Source organism: Castor canadensis, chromosome 4 (assembly GCF_047511655.1).
Source record: "Castor canadensis chromosome 4, mCasCan1.hap1v2, whole genome shotgun sequence".
Taxonomy (NCBI): domain Eukaryota; kingdom Metazoa; phylum Chordata; class Mammalia; order Rodentia; family Castoridae; genus Castor; species Castor canadensis.
In genome coordinates, this window is record NC_133389.1 from 20,329,303 (window position 1) to 20,351,837 (window position 22,535).

At 36.3% G+C, this 22,535-nt stretch overlaps 1 protein-coding gene across 6 annotated transcripts in view; it reads right to left on the bottom strand.

The window, feature by feature from the left end:
• Positions 1–22,535, bottom strand: part of Wdr7 (WD repeat domain 7) — a 329,483-nt gene that overhangs the window by 83,953 nt on the left and 222,995 nt on the right. For all 6 annotated transcript variants that reach the window (XM_074069754.1, XM_074069755.1, XM_074069752.1 and 3 more), the window contains 4 exons: positions 14,605–14,791; positions 5,319–5,436; positions 3,393–3,542; positions 2,681–2,763 (listed from right to left, as the gene is read on the bottom strand). In XM_074069754.1, coding sequence (XP_073925855.1) covers positions 2,681–2,763; positions 3,393–3,542; positions 5,319–5,436; positions 14,605–14,791 — 538 coding nt within the window. The remainder of the gene's footprint in view (positions 1–2,680; positions 2,764–3,392; positions 3,543–5,318; positions 5,437–14,604; positions 14,792–22,535) is intronic.

Consider the following 22,535-nt stretch of genomic DNA (forward strand, 5'->3'; position numbering starts at 1 on the left):
GCCTGGCCTGAAACTGCCATCGTCCAATCTCAGCCTCCCATGTAGCTAGGATTTCAGGTGTGAGCCACCAGTGCTAGGCAATTTTAACTTCTGTTGCTATTTATTTATTAACCTAGTAGAAGTCAACCAGTAGGTAGACCTGCAGAACTTTTGAGTCCTGTCTAATCTCAAATGTTCTCTGAAGGCCTCCATAATTTTTGTCTAAATTTAGTGTAAGTATCTGAACACTTAGCTAGCATTTAACATAAGTGTTCAACATCCTTTCTTATTTATGGGCTGACTCTAAAATAAATAGGTCTGTGTGACTTATATCTAATAAAATCTAATGTAATTTAATGACTTATAAATCTGATGTTTCATTGAAATATGTCTTATCAAACTATGTTCTGGTAAAAGGATTACACATTTTTGCTTAAACTTGCCTGACTCCCATTGCTTGTCAAACATCAGCCAAATTTCTTCAAATAAAATGCAAAGCCCTATACTCTGGAACTATACTAGATTTCCATCCTTAGCCTACATTCCAACCACCCTACTACAGAATATGACCAAACTCACTGTTATATCTCTGCCTCCCAACTTTTGCTGGGCTGGCTGTCTCTGCAATTCCTGATGACACATACCTGTTTATCTTGTACTCCCTCTCAATTTTTTGTGCAGCTTCCCCAGAATCCACCACTGCTCCTACCACAACCATTGCCTCAACTTTCTCAGAGGACAAATCCCTCTGTCCAATTGGCAGCCATGTCTATTAGGGCATTTTTCACAGGTACTATTATTCATCTGCCTTTTCTTTGGTGAAACTTTCTCAGATTCCTATATGCCAAGTTAAGCAATCCATTTATTGCCAGCTTACCCCCAGTATGTATTATACTCCAGCACACAGCACAGACCCCAGAATCATCTGTCTGTTTGTTTAAGAGCTATTAGATAGAGCCTGTGCTCCTTAAGGATATCATCTTATTCATCACTGCTTCCCCAAGGCCTAGCTAGTACGTGACACATAGCAAGTGTCAATAAATGCTATGATATTACTAAATAAAACACAATTGCTTTTTGTGATATCAGGATAAAATGTATATCTAGTAATCAGTTAAGACACAGCATAGTTCTTATGCTTCCATGATCATACAACAGAGGAGCAAGTGGATGCACAGCAGTCAAGGGTGACTTAAGGAAGTGAGGGTGCTGCTTGGGAGGAGTTAGGCTTCCCACAAAGCAGAAACACAGGTCCTTTAGACACAAAGTAGCTTTGTGGCTCAATGGACAGTGCACTGGACTTCTAGTGACACTGAGCAGTTTACTCAAATTAACTCCAGGAAGCTTATTTACATAGAATTGGCTAGTGCTATAAGGACCACCTTGTTAACACGCAGTAAAATAAGCCCTAATATAACTGATTCCCCATCACCTCCACTAAGTGACAGATAGATGTACATGTTCGCTTAGACGTTTCTTTAGAGAACAATTGACTTGAAAAATAACAGCTATATGTATCTTTAAAATCAATTAATTGCACAAAAGATTTAATACATATGATTTCTAACAAGAAGAATATAAACCAGAATATAACTGTATTCTAATTTGCCTAATCTATATTATTAAGAAAATATGCATGTATGTGCTACATTACAGTCTTTATCTGTGTTTATGTTTTAGCTTCTAGGAGGCCTAAGTCAGAAACTGCCAAATGATGAGAATATCATATAAAGGTCTATTGCAAACATAGGAGAAGATTCACAGAATACAATCAATTCAGCAAACACTTCCTGGAATACTAGGAAATACAGAAAACAGTGTGGCATAATGAAATGTCACTGCTCTTAGAAAGCTTATTGTCTACAACAAAGCTTTGCCCTACAATGTACTCAAAGAAGTTAGCAGAAATAAGTATAGATATCATTGAAATTACTGTAAAAAGAAATACGTCATCTAACTATGAGTAACTGATTCCGTTTTCTACCAAAAGAATTACCTTTGACAGATTTAAATACTATTTCTGCTGACTACATGGAGGTAAAAATTCTTTTTAAAAAAATGTGCCTCAAGCTCAAACATTTTGGGAAACAAAATTTTAAAAATAAACTCAATGTTACTATATTTTGACACTAAAATAACTTTCATTTCATAACAATTATGTTGCACAAGCATATGTCATACTTAAGAGTCATATTTACCTTATTTAATACTGGTTATAAAAGTTTTAGCTTTTCCTGTTTTTGCATAGTGAAAACATCTATATTTAAATAGCACATGATGTAAATACTAGCCACTATGTTAAAAATAAAACCTAACAGTGAGTGAAAAAGCAGCATAAAAATTTCTGTTTGTTGAGAGTACAGCTTATTACTAAGTCAAAAGCTTCCTAACTCCATGTTGTAATGTAAATCATAATTTCAATAATGGATGTAAGAATATAACATATTCAATGAGTGTTATCTCTTATTCATTTTTAAGCTGTAAACAAAATGTCTTTATAATCCCATTCCAAATAGCTAGTTCTATTATATTTGTTTTTGATTGACTATGAGCCTCCTGAATTATTTTAGAAGGTAAGCAGATATTAATTAATAATTGGCTTTCTAATTGAGCAAGACTACCAGCTAACCTCACAAAAATGTTTCGACATTATTTGTTACTGAAAATTATTTATTTTGTATGCTCTTGAAGGCGTCTTTACCTGCAGATAGCTGGAAAACATTCTTGAAGACCTTTCTTTTTAACCAAAGATCCTTCAAGGCAGTACATAATGATATCCATAACCTTTGACAGAAAAGACACAGATCTAAAATTAGTTTCAAATGCTTAATTTTCTGAAACTTAAATAATTACATTAGGGTTCATTTGCCCATGAAAATTCTACATAGCTTGATTTTAGAATTTACTTTTAAAACAAAACAAAAGCAATTTTAAATGTGTACTACAAGCTATCCTTTGTCTTATCTGTGAGAAAAATTTAAAGATAGTGGAGTAAAATAATGACAGACTTGTTTCCTCTGAAGACAATTTATGTGCAGGAGAGGCAACTTTTATCCAAGCACATTAGCCATCTCATTTCATTTATAATGAACCTTTAAAAATACTTCAATATAGAGTAATTCTATATGAATGGTGAATGGACTTACCAATCATTTTGATTTTTGAGGAAATTTAATTTAGGCTTCTAGAAATGGCACATAAGTTACATAAATTAATTCATTTTAATTCTCTCTCTCTTTCCCTCCCTCTTTTTCTTCCTCCCTTCCCTTCTTCCCCTCCTTCTCATTCACTTACCTTCATTTCCTCCTCTCTATCTTCTAGAGATGTTGAAAATAAAGGCACTGATTTATATGAACACATTGGAATATTTAATTTAGGAGGCTGATACATCATTTAAAGCAGGATATTCTTACCTCCACAAGAAGATCCACGACATCTGTAGGCATCTTTTCAATAAGAATTTCAATGACCCTCAGAATTTCCCCTTTAGCTCGTGCAAGGGTTGTCGTGTGTATATTCTGCTGTGATTGGGTATTGGCTGCAAGAGCCGTATGTCTATGCACCTATAACAGACATGATCACCACTTCTTACAGTTTTTCACTTTTAGTCACTGGCTTATTTCCACTTACTAAACAACAGAGGATACAAAAGAACCAACAAAACAAATTCCTTAGGGTGGGCCTGGAAATACTTTTGGTCACACAAAAGTATTGAGTTTAATAAAAACTCAGTGACTATTGCCTAATACAATTCAATAAGCTTCTGGGTATTATATGAAAACTTAATACAATATTACTATGCCATTTTTAAAAGGAAATAGACTGAAGATGAATTTGGTAATTTGGTATTAAGGTATATGGTACGTAGGAGATGTCCAGCAAGTATAACAGGTAGGTATACTTGATCTCAAGTAATAATGGCAAATAATACTTTTATAGCACTTACTATATCCCAAACACTGTTCTGAGGGATTTGTAATCAAGTTGGGAAATCCAAGCAAACACAACTCCAAAAATAATGAGCAGAATCCGTAGTAAATTTGGTGGTTTTTTTATTTTCCATGCAGACAGTAAACGTTAGCAGGCCCTGAACTAGCCATGGGGCAGTGGGCATGGGGACAGGTAGAGGGCAGTGATAACAGTGAGAAATACTTTAGTATTTTACTCAAATAATTTGAAATTAACAAGTGAAGTGGAAAACTTATTTTTAAAAGGAAATAAATGTAGACTCTTAATTAAAATATTTAAAAATTATGTTCTAACCAAAAGATGGGGTATAATGAATCCAAAGTATGGACATTCTAACATTTCATTAAAAAATATTCATTAGTGAATACTGCAAATAAAGTTCAAAACCACCATTAATAGAAGGACCTGTCAGACTAACGTAAGGCTTCTTCAGACAGTCAATACTACTTCTGTGTATATTCCACAAATGGGAAAAATTAATAATAATTTCCAAGGCTCCCCTGTCTCAAAATCACCTACAGAAATGCTAGTAGGCCCTTCTCTCCTCTCTTCTAGCCACCTTCGCATCACAGATATTTACAGCATGCCTATTAAAGATTGCTCTGGGGCAGAATCGGCCCAATAGGTCTCAGGGTATCAGAGTGGACTCAGAGGTACTTATTTAGTATTTTAAAAATTCATCATAGCTACAGGAAAAACAACTGACAGAGCCCGTACCCTATGGACACTGAGTCTGCACATTATTCATGCTGAAATGGAACAAACCTTTAAAAAAATTTAAGAGCTTCTCATCCATTCCTTTTTTCTCCCACTACTAAGACCTATAGGGAAGCTCCTATAATTGGTTTATTGTTCTTACTAGTTTTTCAGTTAGATGTGGGCAATTAGTCAGAACACTAAGAATGTGGGAATCAATTGGCATTCAAGTCTTTATCTGTGACATGTAATAGGAAAAACAATTAGCAAGTTTATGACTTACATTTTTTGTTTACAGTTGGAGAGTCAGTGCTAAATAAGTAGCTTAGTTCTGATTACAAGTAAGTACTTGCATTTGGAAAATGTGAACACATTTAATAGCTTTTATTTTGCATAATCCTGCTATGTTTCAGATAGAAAACTATTGTCAAATATTTACCAGTGAATTAGCTTTGAGAACGGAAATGGAAATGAATGCACAAGTAATGAATGTACAGCGACAGAATTCAATGTGCGCACACAGACATCTATGTATTCATTTCACCACTAAATTATTAACTTGCTTGGTTTAGAATAAACTGGGAGGATTATTTGTGAGTCCAAATTCTCAGTTTACAGTATCAGTAATTCCTTCCAATATGAAGACGGCACACACTGAGAAGTTGCAGACTCACCTCTTTGGCTATGGTGGTGATGAAGGCGGGTGGTCTGGCAGTGGCAATGAGGGAGAGGGCATGCCTTGCAGAGCGGGCAGAGTCCGCTGCTGGGCTCAGAGGCAGACCCATTGTGATGCTAAACAGGGTTCAGAAAAAAAGGAAAAAAGAAAAGAAGCATTAGAAATATAGACTGAAAAGATTAGACACAGCTTATAATGTCAGTTCAAGGTCAATGGGAGCACTCAAACAGTTAGAATATAATGGACTGGCAACAATGAGCAGTGATTAGGAGTCAGGGTGTTCTGTCATCAAATACAAAATCGAATAATTAACCGTGAAGATTGAAAACAGTATGTGCATCTGTCCAAAGTGTTAAAAACACCTTGTTAACAAATTATCAAGAACTAGTGCTGAATACATATCACAAAGCTCAGAAAAAGGCAAGAATGAATATTGTACTAGATATTTTTAAATTTTGTTCTAAGAAAAGTTCAAATTAATAATTTGTTTATAAGGCCACATTAAAAGACTATTTTAAGGCTGTCTATATGAAAGAAATCAAAATTCATTTCTGTTCACGAAACTATCAAGAAAACTGAGAATGGCAAAATTATTTTTAGTTTGCATACTATTTTTAGTTTGAAATATCCTCAGCACTGTTAGTTTATTCCTGTGCTTAATACTTTTAGAAGCAATCAACTAATTGGCATGCCAATAGCTATTTAGTATTGATTCAAAAATTAAATTAGTTGATATTAATTCTCTTTATATAAAGAGGGCATGACATTGAGCTAATTACAGGACTGTGTATACAATGAAGTAAATCTTTCCAAACTATAAGAATACATGGTACTCACAGAACAGTGCTGTATTCATTTCCCAGGTCTGACACATTAAAAATGATAGTCTTATTTCCAAACTTATTACATAGTCTATATAAACCACTATTAAAACTTTTAATTAAAATATGACTTATAATCCACATTTTACTATATGCAAGCAACATTTTGTTATTCAGTATGGATTCAGTTATAGTTGGTATAGTTAATTTTTATATTTAAATATGCCTGTAAAGTACATTAAGATCTAACCTAGGCATGAGGCATTGAGTTCAATCCCTAGTATAAGAAAAAAGATTTATCCTATTTTTGTATTTAAATATGCATTTTAAGACACATTGAGATTTATTCTACTCCAATTAAATATGTCTGTGTGTTAACTGGGTTATATTTACCAGCAAATCTCAAAAAGTTTTCAGGTATCTCTCTAAATTGATCTAAGGATCATTATTTTAATTTTTTGTTGCATAGGCATTTTATCGTTAACGGTTGTAAACTGATTACAGTACAGAAAATTCTGTTTATAATTTTTGTGACTCTGTACAGCTTAAACCTTTGATAATATATGTCTCTTTGTTCCCAACTGAGGGTAGATACAAAGCAGGAACTCAGAGGAGAGGGGTATGGAGAGACTTCCTTTGATGTTTACCAATAAAAATTAAAGTGTGAGCTGAGAGAAGAAACACACATATTGAACATAAACCAAATGGAATGCACTGGCCCCCATGGGAACATGTCCCCATGGGCAAACTCAATGCCCTTGGGTCCCAGCAGAGCTGGAAAAGAGGTATTCAGCAGGATGGGCAGTTAGCCAGTTTACTTTCTGGATTAAATTTTACTATTTCAAATTCAGCAAAAGAAATGTTTACTGTCTGAATGGTGCCTGGGTTTAATAGTGGACTGCTTAATAATTATTGTAAAATTTAGGTTACATACCCAGTTTTAAAAGACTCAAAAGCTAATTAGACTTTTTTTTTTTTTTAGTACTCTGACATTTCCTCTCTTTCATTGATTTAGATGAATAGGGGTTTATGATTTTGAGAAGCCAGGACAAATCAAAATGGTATGTTAATTACGTGATTCTAAATATAAATCAAATTTTGCAACACCAATAAAATTAAAGAATGTTTGAGTTGGAAAATATTCCTCTGGCAACATCTCTGGCAGTTATAAGGGATGTCAGCAAGGAAACACACACATCTATCTCCTGGGTAGCCATCCCATATCTGGGAAGTGATATAGAAAAAAAAGAACTACACACAGAACCCAGGATCTGAGATCAAAACCAGGCTTTGTGTGCTCTTTCACATCCTCTTGCATCTACTCTAGGGCATCCCTAGGAGGAGGGTGACAAAGGCATTTTACAAATGAGAAATCAGGTTCAGAAAAGTTAAATGAGACACCAAGGCAGTGGCAGTAGTGTACCATGGGTTCCCCCGTATCTGTGATTTTGCTTTGCCAGGTTTCCCAAAAATATTAAATGGAAAATTCCAAAAATAAGTGATAGGTTTTAATTTGCATGATTAAACCTGACAGCCCTTATGAATTTGTTTTGAGCTGTGAGCTCTATGCAGATTGGGAGTATGCCTTCTATTCCCATGTACTCCCCCAGGTGCCTAGTGCAGCCCTTGGATACAGTGGTACCTTAACAGTTATGCACTAAATGAAGCTAGCTGGCAAATTTAGTAGGAGGGGAAAAAAAATCACTTAAGCCAGTTATTGAACTGAATTGACCAGGCAATGAAGTCAAAATAATTCAGCCGGTAGTCCCAACAAAGTCTCATTCTACATGAAGTTATCTTTAAAGTCAAGAGTGCATTGTGTGTGCAATATATTTTAATGTGGGATTCTACCTGATTGAAAGTTATGATTCTGAAATTTGTATATCAATCTGGAACTCACTCTTTTCTTCTCATCCTGCTTAGGTGGCTGTTATGCAGATCATTTGTTTTACAGGATTATGGGATGGACCTTTAGTTTCAGTCTTTATTCTAAAGAAATTGGACACGACGGACTCTATTTTACTCAGCATTTTGGTGTACACATCTAATATGAAATACTAGAGATGAATATCACAAATAAAAAACATGAATAGAATAACAGTTCACTGAGCTGAGCTCACTTTTCCTATCTCCTCATTAATCCAGTTCTAAGGCCTGCTCCATCGTGGTGAAAGCATTTTAAAAGTTACATGTAAGAATACTTCAGTGTAATTAATGTCACCATCTAAACTTGTCAGACTTCATGATCTATCAAATTAAGGAATGCTATATAGGGATATATTTATGGGGAAAACAAACTTTCCTCAAATAGCCTGCAAGTCTTGGTCAACAGTAACAGGGCACTGAAAATAGTCCCTCTCAAAAACAAAGAAGATTGAAATTATCTTGAAAATACATAATTATATAGCATCAGGGATTTCCATTCTACCCCTTTCCTAGTAAAAACAGTACATTACTATTAGTCCTTAATTTAATTAGGAGCTTGCAATTCCTCTCTCTCAAGTTGGACTTTAATTGTATAACTCATAGGCAAGCTTCTTTTCCTAAGCTCAAAAGTAGAAACTCCTCCTCCTCCCAATGTACACTTTTAGACCTATTTCTATATGCTGTATATGTTTACAATGAATAAAAACTTGTTGACATGTTTATTTAAACAGATTTCTCAGTTTTGCACAGTGGCAGTATTGTAGCCAATGAGGTTTATCCAAGGTGTGATTAGTGCTAATTACACAGATTCTTCAAATTACAAATTTTCTATTATTAATAAATTTCCTGGGACAGGAAAAGTCTACACACACACACACACACACACACACACACACACACTCCTAAAACAGGTTAACATTTGTATGTCATGCTCCTTTCTCTACTTCCCACTCCTTAAATTTTAAAGAGAGGGTTGAGATGAGTTAAAATGTTATATTCTTTTCTCTAATTCTATATAGTTCAAAAAGAATCTTTCTAATGTATGGCACATGTCTGTATGATATCAAAGCATGTGTGGTTTACAGCAACTGTTTCTCCTTTAATGTTTGGTAAGCTGTGGTGAACCCCTATAAGCAACAGGCTTTCTTTAATTTACTAATATCTTTCAGCTGTGACTGGTCCCTCAGCAGCTGGACAGCACTGCTCCACTGCTCTCTTTCACAATAAGAGCCCTGCACTGTGAACTAGGCAAATGGAATCCAAATCACGGATCACAACAAACCCAGCTGTAAGTCCAGCTGCAAATGGCACAAGGATTTTTCTGCTTATTTATAAAGTAGGATTTTCTACCATTTCTACCATTTTATCAGTATGTATATAGCCACACATATCAATAAGGATTGATAAAAAAGATAATACTATACCATCACAATTAGCAGGGATGGTTCAATTCCTGATTTCAGTGAAGTGCAGCCTCCATTTTATTTTAAACAGTCCTCCATGAATAAGCAGTCTAACCTCGTTTATTTGAAAATATTCCTTATATAAGATTTTACTTGTGGGTCATTTGCCATATTAAGTGGAACAGGCACACAGTACAAGAGCTGCCAAATGAGAGTCCTGAGTTCTTAGGGTCCAAGTGTGACCTCAGACAAGTTGTTTATCCTCTCTAAACTTTCTTTTTACTTAGTAGCATATTGAGGGCATTGGATCAGATACTGTTAAAGATTTGCATCTCTAAAATTCCATGACTTTATAAAAAGCTTGTTGTAGCCAGGCACCGGTGGCTCACACCTGTAATCTCAGCTACTCGGGAGGCAGAGATCAAGAGGATCATGCTTTGAAGTCAGCCCGGGCAATATAGTTGGCAAGACCCTATCTTGAAAATACCCTACACAAAAAAGGGCTGGCAGAGTGGCTCAAGTGGTAGAGTACCTGCCTAGCAAGCATGAGCCCCTGAGTTCAAACCCCAGTACTGAAAAAACAAACAAACAAAAAACAAGTTTATTGCATGCAAATCACTTGCCATGTGTTATGAATAAGTAAGAACAGAGAAACTCCAGGTCCAAGCACTCAAGGGGTTTACTGATATTTAAATAAGGCATTTAGTTTCTAGAAGGTACAAACTCTTGATGAAAAGCTTTATTCAATATATTAAAAAACTCTGAAACTGCCCTGAAAATTCCAAGATGACCACTTTTATGTCCTTTTAATAAGTCATTGTAATTCTCTACATGTTAAGGTTTTGAATGCTGGATAGCAGTGTTAGGAGATTACACTGACTACAATATTCCTATGGATAAGAGACAGTACCTCTCCAAGATTCATTTCTTTACAGCTGCAAAATGGGGGCAACTATGTCTAGTGCTGTGAGCTTCTGAGTAACTAACTGAGCATATCTGTGACATGCGCAGCACAGAAATTCAAGGGCAATATTTAATAGGACAACTGAACCCTGAATCTCCAGACCCCTCACACTGCTAGGTATGTGGTAGGTCTAATTCCCTGTAACAATTTGTTTCTAACGTTACAGATCAACCAGTCTCTTCTCTGATCCTAATTCTGTCCCCAGAGATAAAATGTTTGTTTTACATGGGAACATCCCACTCTTACTTCTCCAAGGGATTAGTGAATAAATGAGTCAAAAGCAGTATGGTCCATTCACTCACCATCTACTTAAGGTTCTACTTGCCTCAATTTTGGCATGCCTGTGCTTTCCTGCCTCTGTTCTGCTGCCTGTCCTTGTTCTTCCCCTCCTCTACTCATAATCATTTGAGTGAGAATTTCAAGTGGACTCTTCCTTGCATACCTCTGGTTGCCCCGGTATGATTCATCATACCAACCCCTGAATGCCTGTCCCTTTTACTTCCCCCTCTCACTTTGTATCATGGTTATCTTTGGGTGTGGAAGACTGTGAGTATCTTGCCAGGCATGGTGGTACTTCCAGCACTCAGGAGGTGGAGGCAGGAGGATCACAAATTCAAGGCCAGCTAGAGCTTATAACAAGTTCAAGCCCAGCCTGAACTACACAGTGAGATTCTGTCTCAAAAAAAAAAAGAAATTGAAAAAACAAAGACAAAAAGACAATGAGTAACTTGGAGACAGAATCATTTATTCTAATTTGAAACTATGAATACCTAACACAGTCCCTTTCATATAAGTCATATTTTCACAATAAAGGTGTTACCAATTCTGGAAAACTACCCTATTAACCTTGAGCCATCTGTAGTCTTCTGGGAGCCTCTGACAGGATGTGGGTACATGGAAGAGAGTCAGGAAGGAACTCTGCTGTGATATATGTTCTTCAGAACTAGGACTAAGCTGTCTGCCCCTCCCCAAACTCACATAAGCTCATAAGAATGGGAATAAAGAAGGAAACATTTTTCTAGGTTTTTTTTTTTGATAAATTTTTGAACTGAAATTTTACAAAGCACCAGCCTGACATAAAAGCTTCTTCATATAGCAAGCTTAACATCACAGACAGAAGCAAGGCAGCTGAACAGTTATTGTGCACAGAGTAAATCAGCTGCAAAAAGGGGCAGCGCAGCAAGGCATCCAGAGGGTAAGATGCACACTTAACTCCCAGTACACATGGCTGCTCCATTTCTCCCCACCTCAGTCCTCTACAGCTTGTACCACGTGTGCCATGGATGTAACAGGCCATTTTCAATCTAAATCTTGTTATAGATTAATAAGCAAACATTTTCTTGCTTATTATGCAATTTATCATGATGAAAATTACATCGGACTCCTCAAGGCTACATGCTGATCCATTCATTTATTCAGAGCTGTGTCCAGAGTAATACTAATCTTCATGACAGAAAGGATGTAATAGCAAGATTTAAATTACCTACTGAAAACTATAGTATTTCTGTCTACATACTATGTATAGATAAAGCATAAGCTCATTTTTATTTTGCTGATATAAGCTTAATTTAAGTTAAAACACAATAGAATTACAAATACTAAATCTAAAATAAAAACCTATCACTTCTCCTAGGTAACAAAGCAGAATAAACACTGTTGAAATTCAGTTTACATTAGATTTGAAAATAAGCTACAATATCAGGTTAGAGCAAAGTTTGGACAATCAAACAAGTTAAAGGCTTCTCAAGATAAACAAGGAGAGCTGTGGTAACAGCAGCCAGCGCTGTGGTCTCCTTGGAGGGTGCACATGTAGCTGCAGCCAGGAGGAGGTCAAGGTTGAAAATGTGTTCTGGAGCTCTGCACAAAAGCCAGCTGCCTTGTCCTATAGGCACAAACTAATGGGCTCACATTCCCTGGTAAACCTTAAAGTCAATCGAGAACCATCCAGTTTCCCAAATCCATATCCTGGTACTGCTGTCCCAAGTTGGTCATTCTAGAAATGGGTTCACCAGCTCTTGATCTGTTGAACACTGGGACCATAGCACTAGCATCGCCAGCTACAGTGCCACCACATACTCACATCCATCCAATCTCTTTAGATCACTAACTACTCTTCTAAGAGCTTCGCAAACATAAACTCATTTACATCAACCTTATGGAACATGTACTTTATTTTTTTTAATATTTCTAATCTTTTTTTTCTTTTATTGATATGTGCATACAATCTTTGGGTCATTTCTCCCCCCCTTCTTCCACCCCCTCCCTTACCCCCCCACCCTCGCTACCAGGCAGAAACTATTCTGCCCTTATCTCTAATTTTGTTGAAGAGAGAGTATAAGCAGTAATAGGAAGGACCAAGGGTTTTTGCTAGTTGAGATAAGGATAGCTAGGGAGTTGACTTGCACTGATGAAACATGTACTTTAATTAGTCCCACCCACACAGCTAGGGAGACACAGAAGTACATACTAAGAAACATGGCAGGTGGTATGCTAGGAGGTAAATGCAGAAGGAAGTTGCCTAGGATTGAAACAAATATCCTTCTAATACCAGCCAATTTTGGGATATTGGGCAGGGAATAATCGATCTATAGACAAAGCTATAGAATTCCATTCTAGCTTTCAGTTGTTTCTCTAGTCCACATTTAGTGAGTATAGAGCAACCAGTAGAATTACTACAGGCCCAAAGTGTGCTGGGATGTGAGGGAACTGTGGAGTACAGGAAAGACAACCATGAAGAGAAGAGCAGAGAACTTCAGTTTTATAAATGGTTAATAATGGCAAGAACGAAATGTCATTCATTGAGAAAATCAAAGAGATGTAACATTTTCATAAAGGGAGGTGTCATGGGACAGTTCAAGAATTGCTTCCACTGGATACCCACTAGGAGGACTACACTTAAAAAAAAAAAAAGGCAAGTGCTGATGAGGCTGAGGAGAAAGTGAAACACTGCTAGTAGGAATGGAAATGTTGCAGCCACAGTGAAAAAGTTTGGTGGCTCCTTGAAAAGTTAAACAAGAAATTACTGTAAGACCCCAAAAAACATCTCTCATAAATGAAAATATATGTTCAAATAAAACTTATCCATCAATGTTCATACAGCTCTATTCACAAGAGCCAAAATGTGGAAATAAACCAAATATCCATCAACAGATAAACAATATGTGGTATACCAAAGATGGAATGTTTCTCAGCCATAAAAAGAAATGAAGAATGACACATGCTACATGGACTTTGTAAACATTATGCGAGTGAAAGAAGTTAGTCACAAAAGACCACAGGTTGCATGATTTTATTTATGTGAAATATCCAGAATAGGCAAATTCACAGACTAAAAGCAGATTATTGGTCGCTAGGAAGAGGAATAAGGAATGACCGCTTAACAGGGTAGATAAGTGTGTGATCACTATTGGTATCTAGAAACTAGTGAGGACTGTACAACACTGTGAATATACACCTAATGGTTACAATGGCAACTTCGTGTTATATGTACAAACCACATACCGAAAAAAAAAAGAAAGAAAGAAAGAAAAGGAGGAGAAAGGAATTCTCCCAGAAATCAGAAGGTACAGTGGTTAGTATTGACTGACCACTTCCTTTGTCACCACCAGTGCCCTGTGTCCTCATCCCTCCAGTCACTTGTTCACCACGTGTGCACCACATCAGCTTCTACCACTGATTTTTCTCTTCCATAACCTGTCATCAGAGTTTCCATTGATCATTGTGCCTTTCTTATGGCTGGTCTTTCACTATATACAAATGAAACTTCAATAAAGTTTTAAAAATTAATATAAGTATAGAGGAATAATTCTTCAAACCATCTAGTCATGTCTTCTATTAGTATCAAGTATCAATATGTATATAATTTTCCTCATAAATAATAAGTTTCTATTATGATCAGCATGTAAGGCACAATAAACACAGTTTGAAAACTATGTCACAATCATTCACTGATTCAGGGCTAATGCTCAATTGTGCTCAAATTATAGAAACATGCCTCTTTTTCATTAACTATATCCAAGATTTAAAATATTGAGATGATATCTATTTTTTTATCTATTACACACACACTCACAACTTATAAAGGACAACAGATGACCTATCTCACAAGTGCCCCCCCGCCAAGAAACAAAAGCAGTTATCAAATTAAATTCACTGGAATTTAGCACATACTTGGCAAGTTGTTTCTCGGCATCTGCGCAAAGTTCTAGAAGCCCCATGAGAACAGCTGACACGTCCATGTAAGGCTCCCACACTGTGAATCCTCGCCCAATCAGGTCGATGGCTGTTCTCCGGATAGTGCTGTGTGGAGGAAGTTTGGGGCTTGGAGGCTGTAGCAGAAGAAATGTCAGTGCCTTGCCTAAAATTACAAAACAAGAGGAAGAGCAGTAATTATACTTTTGTGATGTCTTCTTTCTGCACTTTCAAAATGTAAACCATTTTTTTACTGAAAGGGGTTTTGAATAATATAACTATGAAAGGCATTAAACTTACAGTTTGCTCAGCTGTATACTTTCAAAAGAATAGTTAAGACTACAGTATTTTACAATATATTCTGATGAATTTAATTGTATAATAATTACATGAAAATTTATATGTAACTTCAAAATGTTATGAGTGATTCTCAATCCAAACAATGTTTCTTCCTACTTAGCATTCTACAAAAGGGAGATTATTTTTTTCAAAAAATATACCATGTGCTCTATTTTCTGGCTGCTCTTATGTGTTGTTCCTTATTACATGATATCTTTAAATATGAGCATTATTGTACATTTCCCTTTTCCTCAGAATGAGTATCAGCTCCTTAAGGGCAGGAGCTGTGTTTCATGAATCACAGTTCATCCAAATCACTAAGACCAGTGCTTTGCATATGCTGTGGACACATATATGCATGTCCATTTCCAATGAAGCTACCTACCCGAGTCTGTCAGAGTGATATTACAAGTGTCAGGAAATGGACCACTTCCCTATTTCCCAGGTAGTTGTAAGAGCTGCAGAGAAATCACCCTTGCTGCTCTCAGCAGACCTCCTGAAGCAGCAGCAGCAATGACTTCCAATCTATGTACTAGGGCTCCCTGGAGGTGGATTCTTAGTAAGTAATATGGCAGAAGGGAAGTAAAGTTTCCTAAGTACAATGTTTTATAGCATTTCAATCATCATTTTCCTTCACTGCACTCTACCATTTCAGTATTCATTACAGGTAGGCGTGTTCTGGCCAACACTCCAGACCTCACTGGTTTCTAAGGGGTCTCTGTGGCAGGAGCTCTAGAAGCAGCTTCCTGAGAGCAAAAACAAACAGTCAGTGCCGACTTCTTGGTATTTTTCTATCTTGCTCTGATGTGGTGGGAGCGGTGGTATAAAGATGTGATCGTGTGCCCTGATAAAATGACAGAAAAGGGACTGTCCTCCAGAAGACCCCTGGCCCTGCAGTGGCCCACCAGAGAGCCTTCTGCTCCCATACACAACATGACCTATGTCTGACAGTGAAGATGGTGCCTGGTAGGAAACAAAGGGTCTCCAGAGCACTGCCACCATTCCCTCAAATCATCTTCTATTTCAATGAGTGATGTCCTAAGTAAAATTCTCCTTTAGTTCAAATTATAATCTCAGGATAACATAAAGCAAAGATCCCCACCATTCTGTCCAGGCACTTTTTATAGCTCTAACAGGCCATGTGGAGGGCATCAAAGGAGAACAGAGAAAAATGGTCAATTTTACTCAGGGCTTTTAAATTTATTGACAAAAGTATGTTTTCTTTCTATTAAGCTATTTTGCAATTATGAAGACATACAAATGTTAAAATTCCACATTCATCTCTGACAACTCATTCCAAACAAAGTATGTGAATAACAGAAGTTACAAAGGTTTTTTTTTTTAGTTAAACTTTTTGATTTCTAGCCATGTTGATTAATTAATATAATGCTGAGAACTTTATTGCTACTAGAACTAATGGGAATGATGTTCTGAAGGAATAATCTAGGATATCTAGGATGCCTAAGACTTCAAACTTCTTTGTCAGGTATTCTTTCTGATGATACTAAAGAACCAGTCTTTAAAAATGGTTGTATGGGGGTAGGAGGAGTGGCTCAAGTAAATTTATTCATTTTAAAGGCGTGTTTATTCTGAGGTTATAGTCTCACTACATTTTTGGTGAGGTTATATTCTTCTTACCCTTTCAGCAAATAAACAGGTTTTTAAACAAAACAAGGGTAGTTTCTAATGTATATATTTAGCAACATAAAAAGGTCTGAAATACTACTAAACGCCCTCAAATTTTTATTTTTAGAAATTTTACTGTCTCATAATATCTAAAGATTGCAAATGACTGCCATTTGTAATTACTGTACTGTTCTAGGGAACTAAAAAAAGGCATCTTCTCACTCTTAAGAATCACAACTAGTAAGTTCTACTACTGGTCACTGACTCTAGACTGCAGATACCAAGGGACTTCTAACTCAACTTACTATCTGATGAAATCCAGCAATTTGGGGCCATATTCAAGATTAAGCTATCAAATTCTTTGTCTTTCCTACCTGCAAGATAGGTGAATAATACAGACACTGTGGCAGCTTTATAGTGAGAACTTGGTGTGTAGCTTGTCACTACCTCTGTCTAGCCAAATGAAGAAATGGACTACTAAATGCAGACAGACTCAGAACACAAGGAAAAAAGTAAAAACAAAATAAAATCCTTTAAGTGGCAGAAAATACTAAAACCTACCACTGGATAAATTACAATTAATTTAGACCCTCTGGCTGTTGAGAAACTAATTCTGTCACCATGCAGTCAAGCGTAATATCAATAGCTCATATTTTAGTGCTATTTTATCTCAAGTTTTTCATTTTTTTTTGAAAGGGTACCAACTTTAATCTTACTGTTTTCTTGAAAGAGCTACAGAAGAGTAAAGCTGTAAGAAAATATTTATACTTTGCTGCAGCAGCAAAATGCTAAAAATGAAAAAAGATTGAGACAAACAAAGCAAAATAAAGCCTACATAAGCTGTAGTTAAAAAGATGACAATATTATACTATGGTTAAGTAGTCGTTCTGGAAAAAGGAATACTGTTCAATCATGAGCTGACCAATAAAAAATGCCAAAGTTTTAAATGCGTAAAATTTCTGTAATATCTGGCTAGTTATGATGGCTAGCCCTTTCAGAAGATTAACAAGCCATAACACATACACACACACACAGGCATTTGTACTCTAATGTTATTACTTAGAATTACTTATTAAATTTGTATTCTGGAGCATTTACTTATCCTTATCACAAACCACAGACTCAATTTATTAATGCATGTTACATTTATTGAATATTATATGAAAATACTTTATTAACTAAAGAACTACAGTTATATATTTCCACAAGCATCACATGTCATTTTCAGCATCATTCATTTGATAATAACAGCTGTACATTACTATTTCACTTTTTCCCCCTCTTGCATGTCTAGCACAAGAGCAGAGACTGAACCTGATGTAGTACCTTCAGTTCTCCATAGATTAGACACACAACAACACACACACACTGAACAGCAGACTTCTTTGTTCACTTATGATACAACACCCACACACATACACAGAGAGAGAGAGAGAGAGTCAACTGCCGGTAACACACACATACAGAACATCATAGTTACCTCTTATTTTTATCTTCCCACAACCAACTTCTCAGACACGAACCTGAATTATTGTGGTACTTTTTTAAATACCTAGTTTCTATATGTGCAAAATGGCACTAAGCTAGAAAAGACTATTTTAAAAGTTGTAAAATCTGTGACACCTTTCCAGCCCTGCATTTGTAATTTTTAATTCCTTATTATTATTAATTATTGCATAAGTTTTCTTACCCATGCTTTCCTGAAAGCCTGAAGCCCTCAGAGGAATCCTGTGGTTACAAGAGGCAGTTTCTAGAACCAGTTCTAGCACCCAATTGTAAGCCCTCTAGCAACCAGTCCCTGGGTAGAAGGAAGAGGCAGGCACTGGATAACTGAAGAGGCTGAAGGAGGGAAATGTGGAGGGGATGAAAGCCTGTGCTATGGAGCAACTCCTTGTCAGGCACAAGAAAACCTGGATATCACAGCAACCAATGCTGATGGAAAACCATCAGCCAGACAGAGAAGTTTTAACAATTCGAAATTAAAACAGAAGCCAGAGTCAAACCATGTTTAACAAGGGAGAATGAAATTCTCTCACTGGATTATAAACCAGATTATAGAGAATTTTTTGAAGAATCCTTGGAGACCACTCATAACTATCACTGCTGCTGCTGGCAGGAAACAGACACAAGCATTTCTTTGGACTTGGGTCACTTCTACACCAGTCAACAGGACTGGTTACAACCACATTATTCCTCACACTTAAAATCATGAAGGAAGAGATGGCCACTAACTTTTCTTAGCTGTGAAGAGTAGAGAAGGGAAAAAAGGTCAAATTAAAAAAATACTTTAATTAATAGCTCAATTACAAGGAAATTCCTAGGGGAGAACACATTATATGCACTTTAACAAATGAATTTATGATGATTTATGGAATTACCATGAGTGCAAAATGAATTAATAATGATTGGCCACTTATTTCAATGTGCAACCAAGTGAATGAAGCCTTTTCCCACTTGCCAATGTCCATCAAAGAATAAGGATGGCAAAGTGCCATCTAGAATTTTATTCCTTTTCTTTCTACAGGCACTTGATTTGACTAAAAATAATTCCAATGTAGTATGCATTATTCACGAATATGGAATAATTAAGAAACATTTCTAAAACTAGATGCTTTGCAGTAATGCAATTATTAAAACCTTTAAAAACTCCTTACTTGCAGTACAACAAAAAAGGTCATCATTTCTTTTAATAAAAAACATAAAAGAACTTTGTGAAATTGGGAATTAATTTAACAAAGATATTTTAAAGTTCATTACTCAAATATTAGTTTAATAAAAACAGTCCTAATTTCAAGTAATTAGCTTTTTCTTGTCCTATAATCAGAATAGTATAAAATATAAATTCTCTATGATTCAAAATATATTTATTCCTGTTCTACGGAGTTTCAAATTAACTAATTTGCATCATTGTGTTGGTTAATCTTCATTGTCAAGTTGACTGGATTGAGAAGCATTTAGGAGATTAGTAAAGCATACCTCTGGGTTTATCTATGAAGGTGATTCCAGAGAGGGATAACTAAGAGGGAAGATCCACCTTACATTTGGGTGGCACTATTCCATAGGTGGGCGGCCCAGGTGGAATGAAAGGAGGGAAAAGGAGAAAGCATGTCAGTGCTGGCATTTTTCTCTCTCTCTCTCTCTCTCTCTCTTTCTCTCTCTCTCTCTCCTTCCAGTCCATCATGATGTGAGCTGCTCTGCTCCAACATACCTTCCTTGTCTTGATGGGTTAATATCTCTGAAACCATGAGTCAAAATAATCTTTCCTTCCTTAAGTTGTTTTCTCAAGTATTCTGTCATAGCAACACATAAGGAAATTTAATCTCATTTTGCTTTTGGTATAATGTACTTTGGAGGGCAGACTAAGATATGAGATAGTCTGTTCTTCCTATAAATAAACAAAAAGATATTGCTTAGTGTGGCCATTTTCTAGCTAAAGAAGGTAAAAAGTGCTGACTGACTAATAGTGTGTGTGGGGGGGGTCAACAAGTGTTTGTAAGGTCAAAGAGATGTTAAAAAATATACAATCTATTGAATTGAATAATGAATAATCCAATACTTCTATCCTCTTTACAGAAGAGGAGGACCATTAAATGGCATGAATGAAAGAAAGGGTGAGAGTGTGGGTGGAAAGGAGGAAGAGAAGTAGAGAGATAGTGATTGCTTACACTACAAAGAATAGTGAAAAAGCAGTGAGAGTTGCCTGAATTCAGGATTTAAAATTTTTCTGCTGATAGAACAAACAAAATTCCCATATGGATTGGATGTGGTCATGACAGAAAGGAAATATGATTCTAAGAATTCTTGCATGAACAACTAGGTAAATGGCAATGACATTTACTAAAATGAGTAGAAACAGAAGAGCAGAAGTTCTATGTTTTAATGGAGACAGCAATCCAATTCACTTTCTAACTTGACATATATCCCAAACATCTAAGGGTGAATGTCAGCCAAGTCATTGGTTCTGTGAGACTGGAGACAGGTATAAAAAACAGGGCTAAAATAAAAAATTTAAAAATCATCCATGTATAGATGGCATAGAAGCCATGGGACCAGTCAATATAGGTACAAAAGAACTTTGTATTTCCAGCCAAAGTTTTTGGCTGGAAAAAAGAAATGTTAAGATTGGGTACAAGTGGCCAGTGTGGTGGGAGAATCATAGGGGAGAATGATGTCATAAAAACCAAGCAAAGAAAAATTTCAAGGTTTGGCTTAGGTAGAATTGTCATATGACACCAACAAATCGAGAATTGTTCATTTGATTTGGCACTGGATAAATCACAGGTAACCTTACTGAAATGGTTTCAGTACAGGGAAAGGCAGAAAATCCTGACTAAGGTAGATTTAGTAAAGAATGGTATTGGAGAAAGTAGGAAGGTAAATAAGTCAGAGTTTTAGTATAGAATACATAAAATTTTGCATATTGAAGTATTTTCATTTCTTAGAAGAGTGATTCTTCTGACTGCTTTTAATTATTTGGTAGCCATATAGATTCCTACAGGTAAAGAATGACAGATGAAATTGGTAGGAATAGCTCTGGTTTATGTGACACATATCTCTTACTAAAAGTAGCATTCCATGTTCTACACAAAGCTTTTATCAGCCTTCTATGGACCTGATCACTTTCCAGAATGAACCAATCAGAGTGAGTCTCTGGCCTTCAAACCAGAGTCTGGCCTTTCCAGGAATGGAACTCCCTTCTCATTGCAGCTTTGCTCATGGTTGGTTTCTACAGGAATGCACCTTAACCCTTCCTAGTCACCCATGCACCATCAAACATGCTGTGAGGAGGATGCCCCAGGGGTCTCCAGTGTACTGAAGCTGCGAACAGGCCTCCCCAAAGTAACCAGTTTGCTACTTGGACCACAGCATGTACTCAAATTATTTTACCTATTTCCCCTACTCTAAAGCACTAAGAATTTAATTATTATTTTGAAACCAAAACAATGGCCTTCTTCAAGAAATACCATTAATGAAATATTTCATTATAACTTCGTAACTACATCTTCTCATAAATAATTCACACAAGCTAATTAAGCAAGTCAAGCTATCATTAAAAGATAAATCTCAAAGCAATTTTATAGGTAGTCCAGAGGAGATTAAAATCATATGAAAAATTATTTGATCTCTTTTCTAATAACCACAGTAAAGCATTAACTGGAACGAAGAACTGCGGAGTGTTAACCCTTTATAGACACAGAGTCAAACAGCAGCTAGAGTACATCCTTAGCAGACAGTAGGCATTATGTAAGCAGTGACACGGAGACTGGAGTTAAGCATAGGACAAATCCAAAATTGCTCTACATGCTGGGAAATGGACAACACCAACACTCTCAAGACGAGCACTTTAAACGTCTCCTTTCTACATATTTATTTTATTGAAGTTGAGTAAGGGGGGAGATGAGCAAACAAAAGTCACTCTGCTGCCCGTTTCTCAGTCTGGACATCTTTGTTTAAGCTTTGACTTGGCTTAAATGAACGAATTAATATTGACAAAAACATCAACTAAGCTAATGAGTTGTTAGTTAAGGCAATAAACATGTCACATTAGAGTCAGCGCAGTAAAGAGGTAATTAGCCCTGGAAAAGCCCTGCTGATTGGAGCTGTTGAGATCCTCTGCTCTTAACCTTTGAGTCCATTATCTAACCCAAGAGCTGTGGCTATGTTAATGGGAACACGCCAGTAAACAGCAGCCTCCCTGCAGCAGCAAAGTCCACAGTCAGAATTCTGGGATGCAAGGGGTGCTGGTGTTTATAAGAGCATTATCTGCAAAGCTCCATGAAAATCTGAAATAGGGATAGATAATAAAGTTAAACAAAAGGAAGGATACATATATTTCTAAAGAATCATTTGGTGGTATATGAATTTTTTAACAAAAAAAATACACAGTGATACAGCAAATAACATAGAATGTGCCAAAGGAAGAGTCACCTCAATCACAAAATACT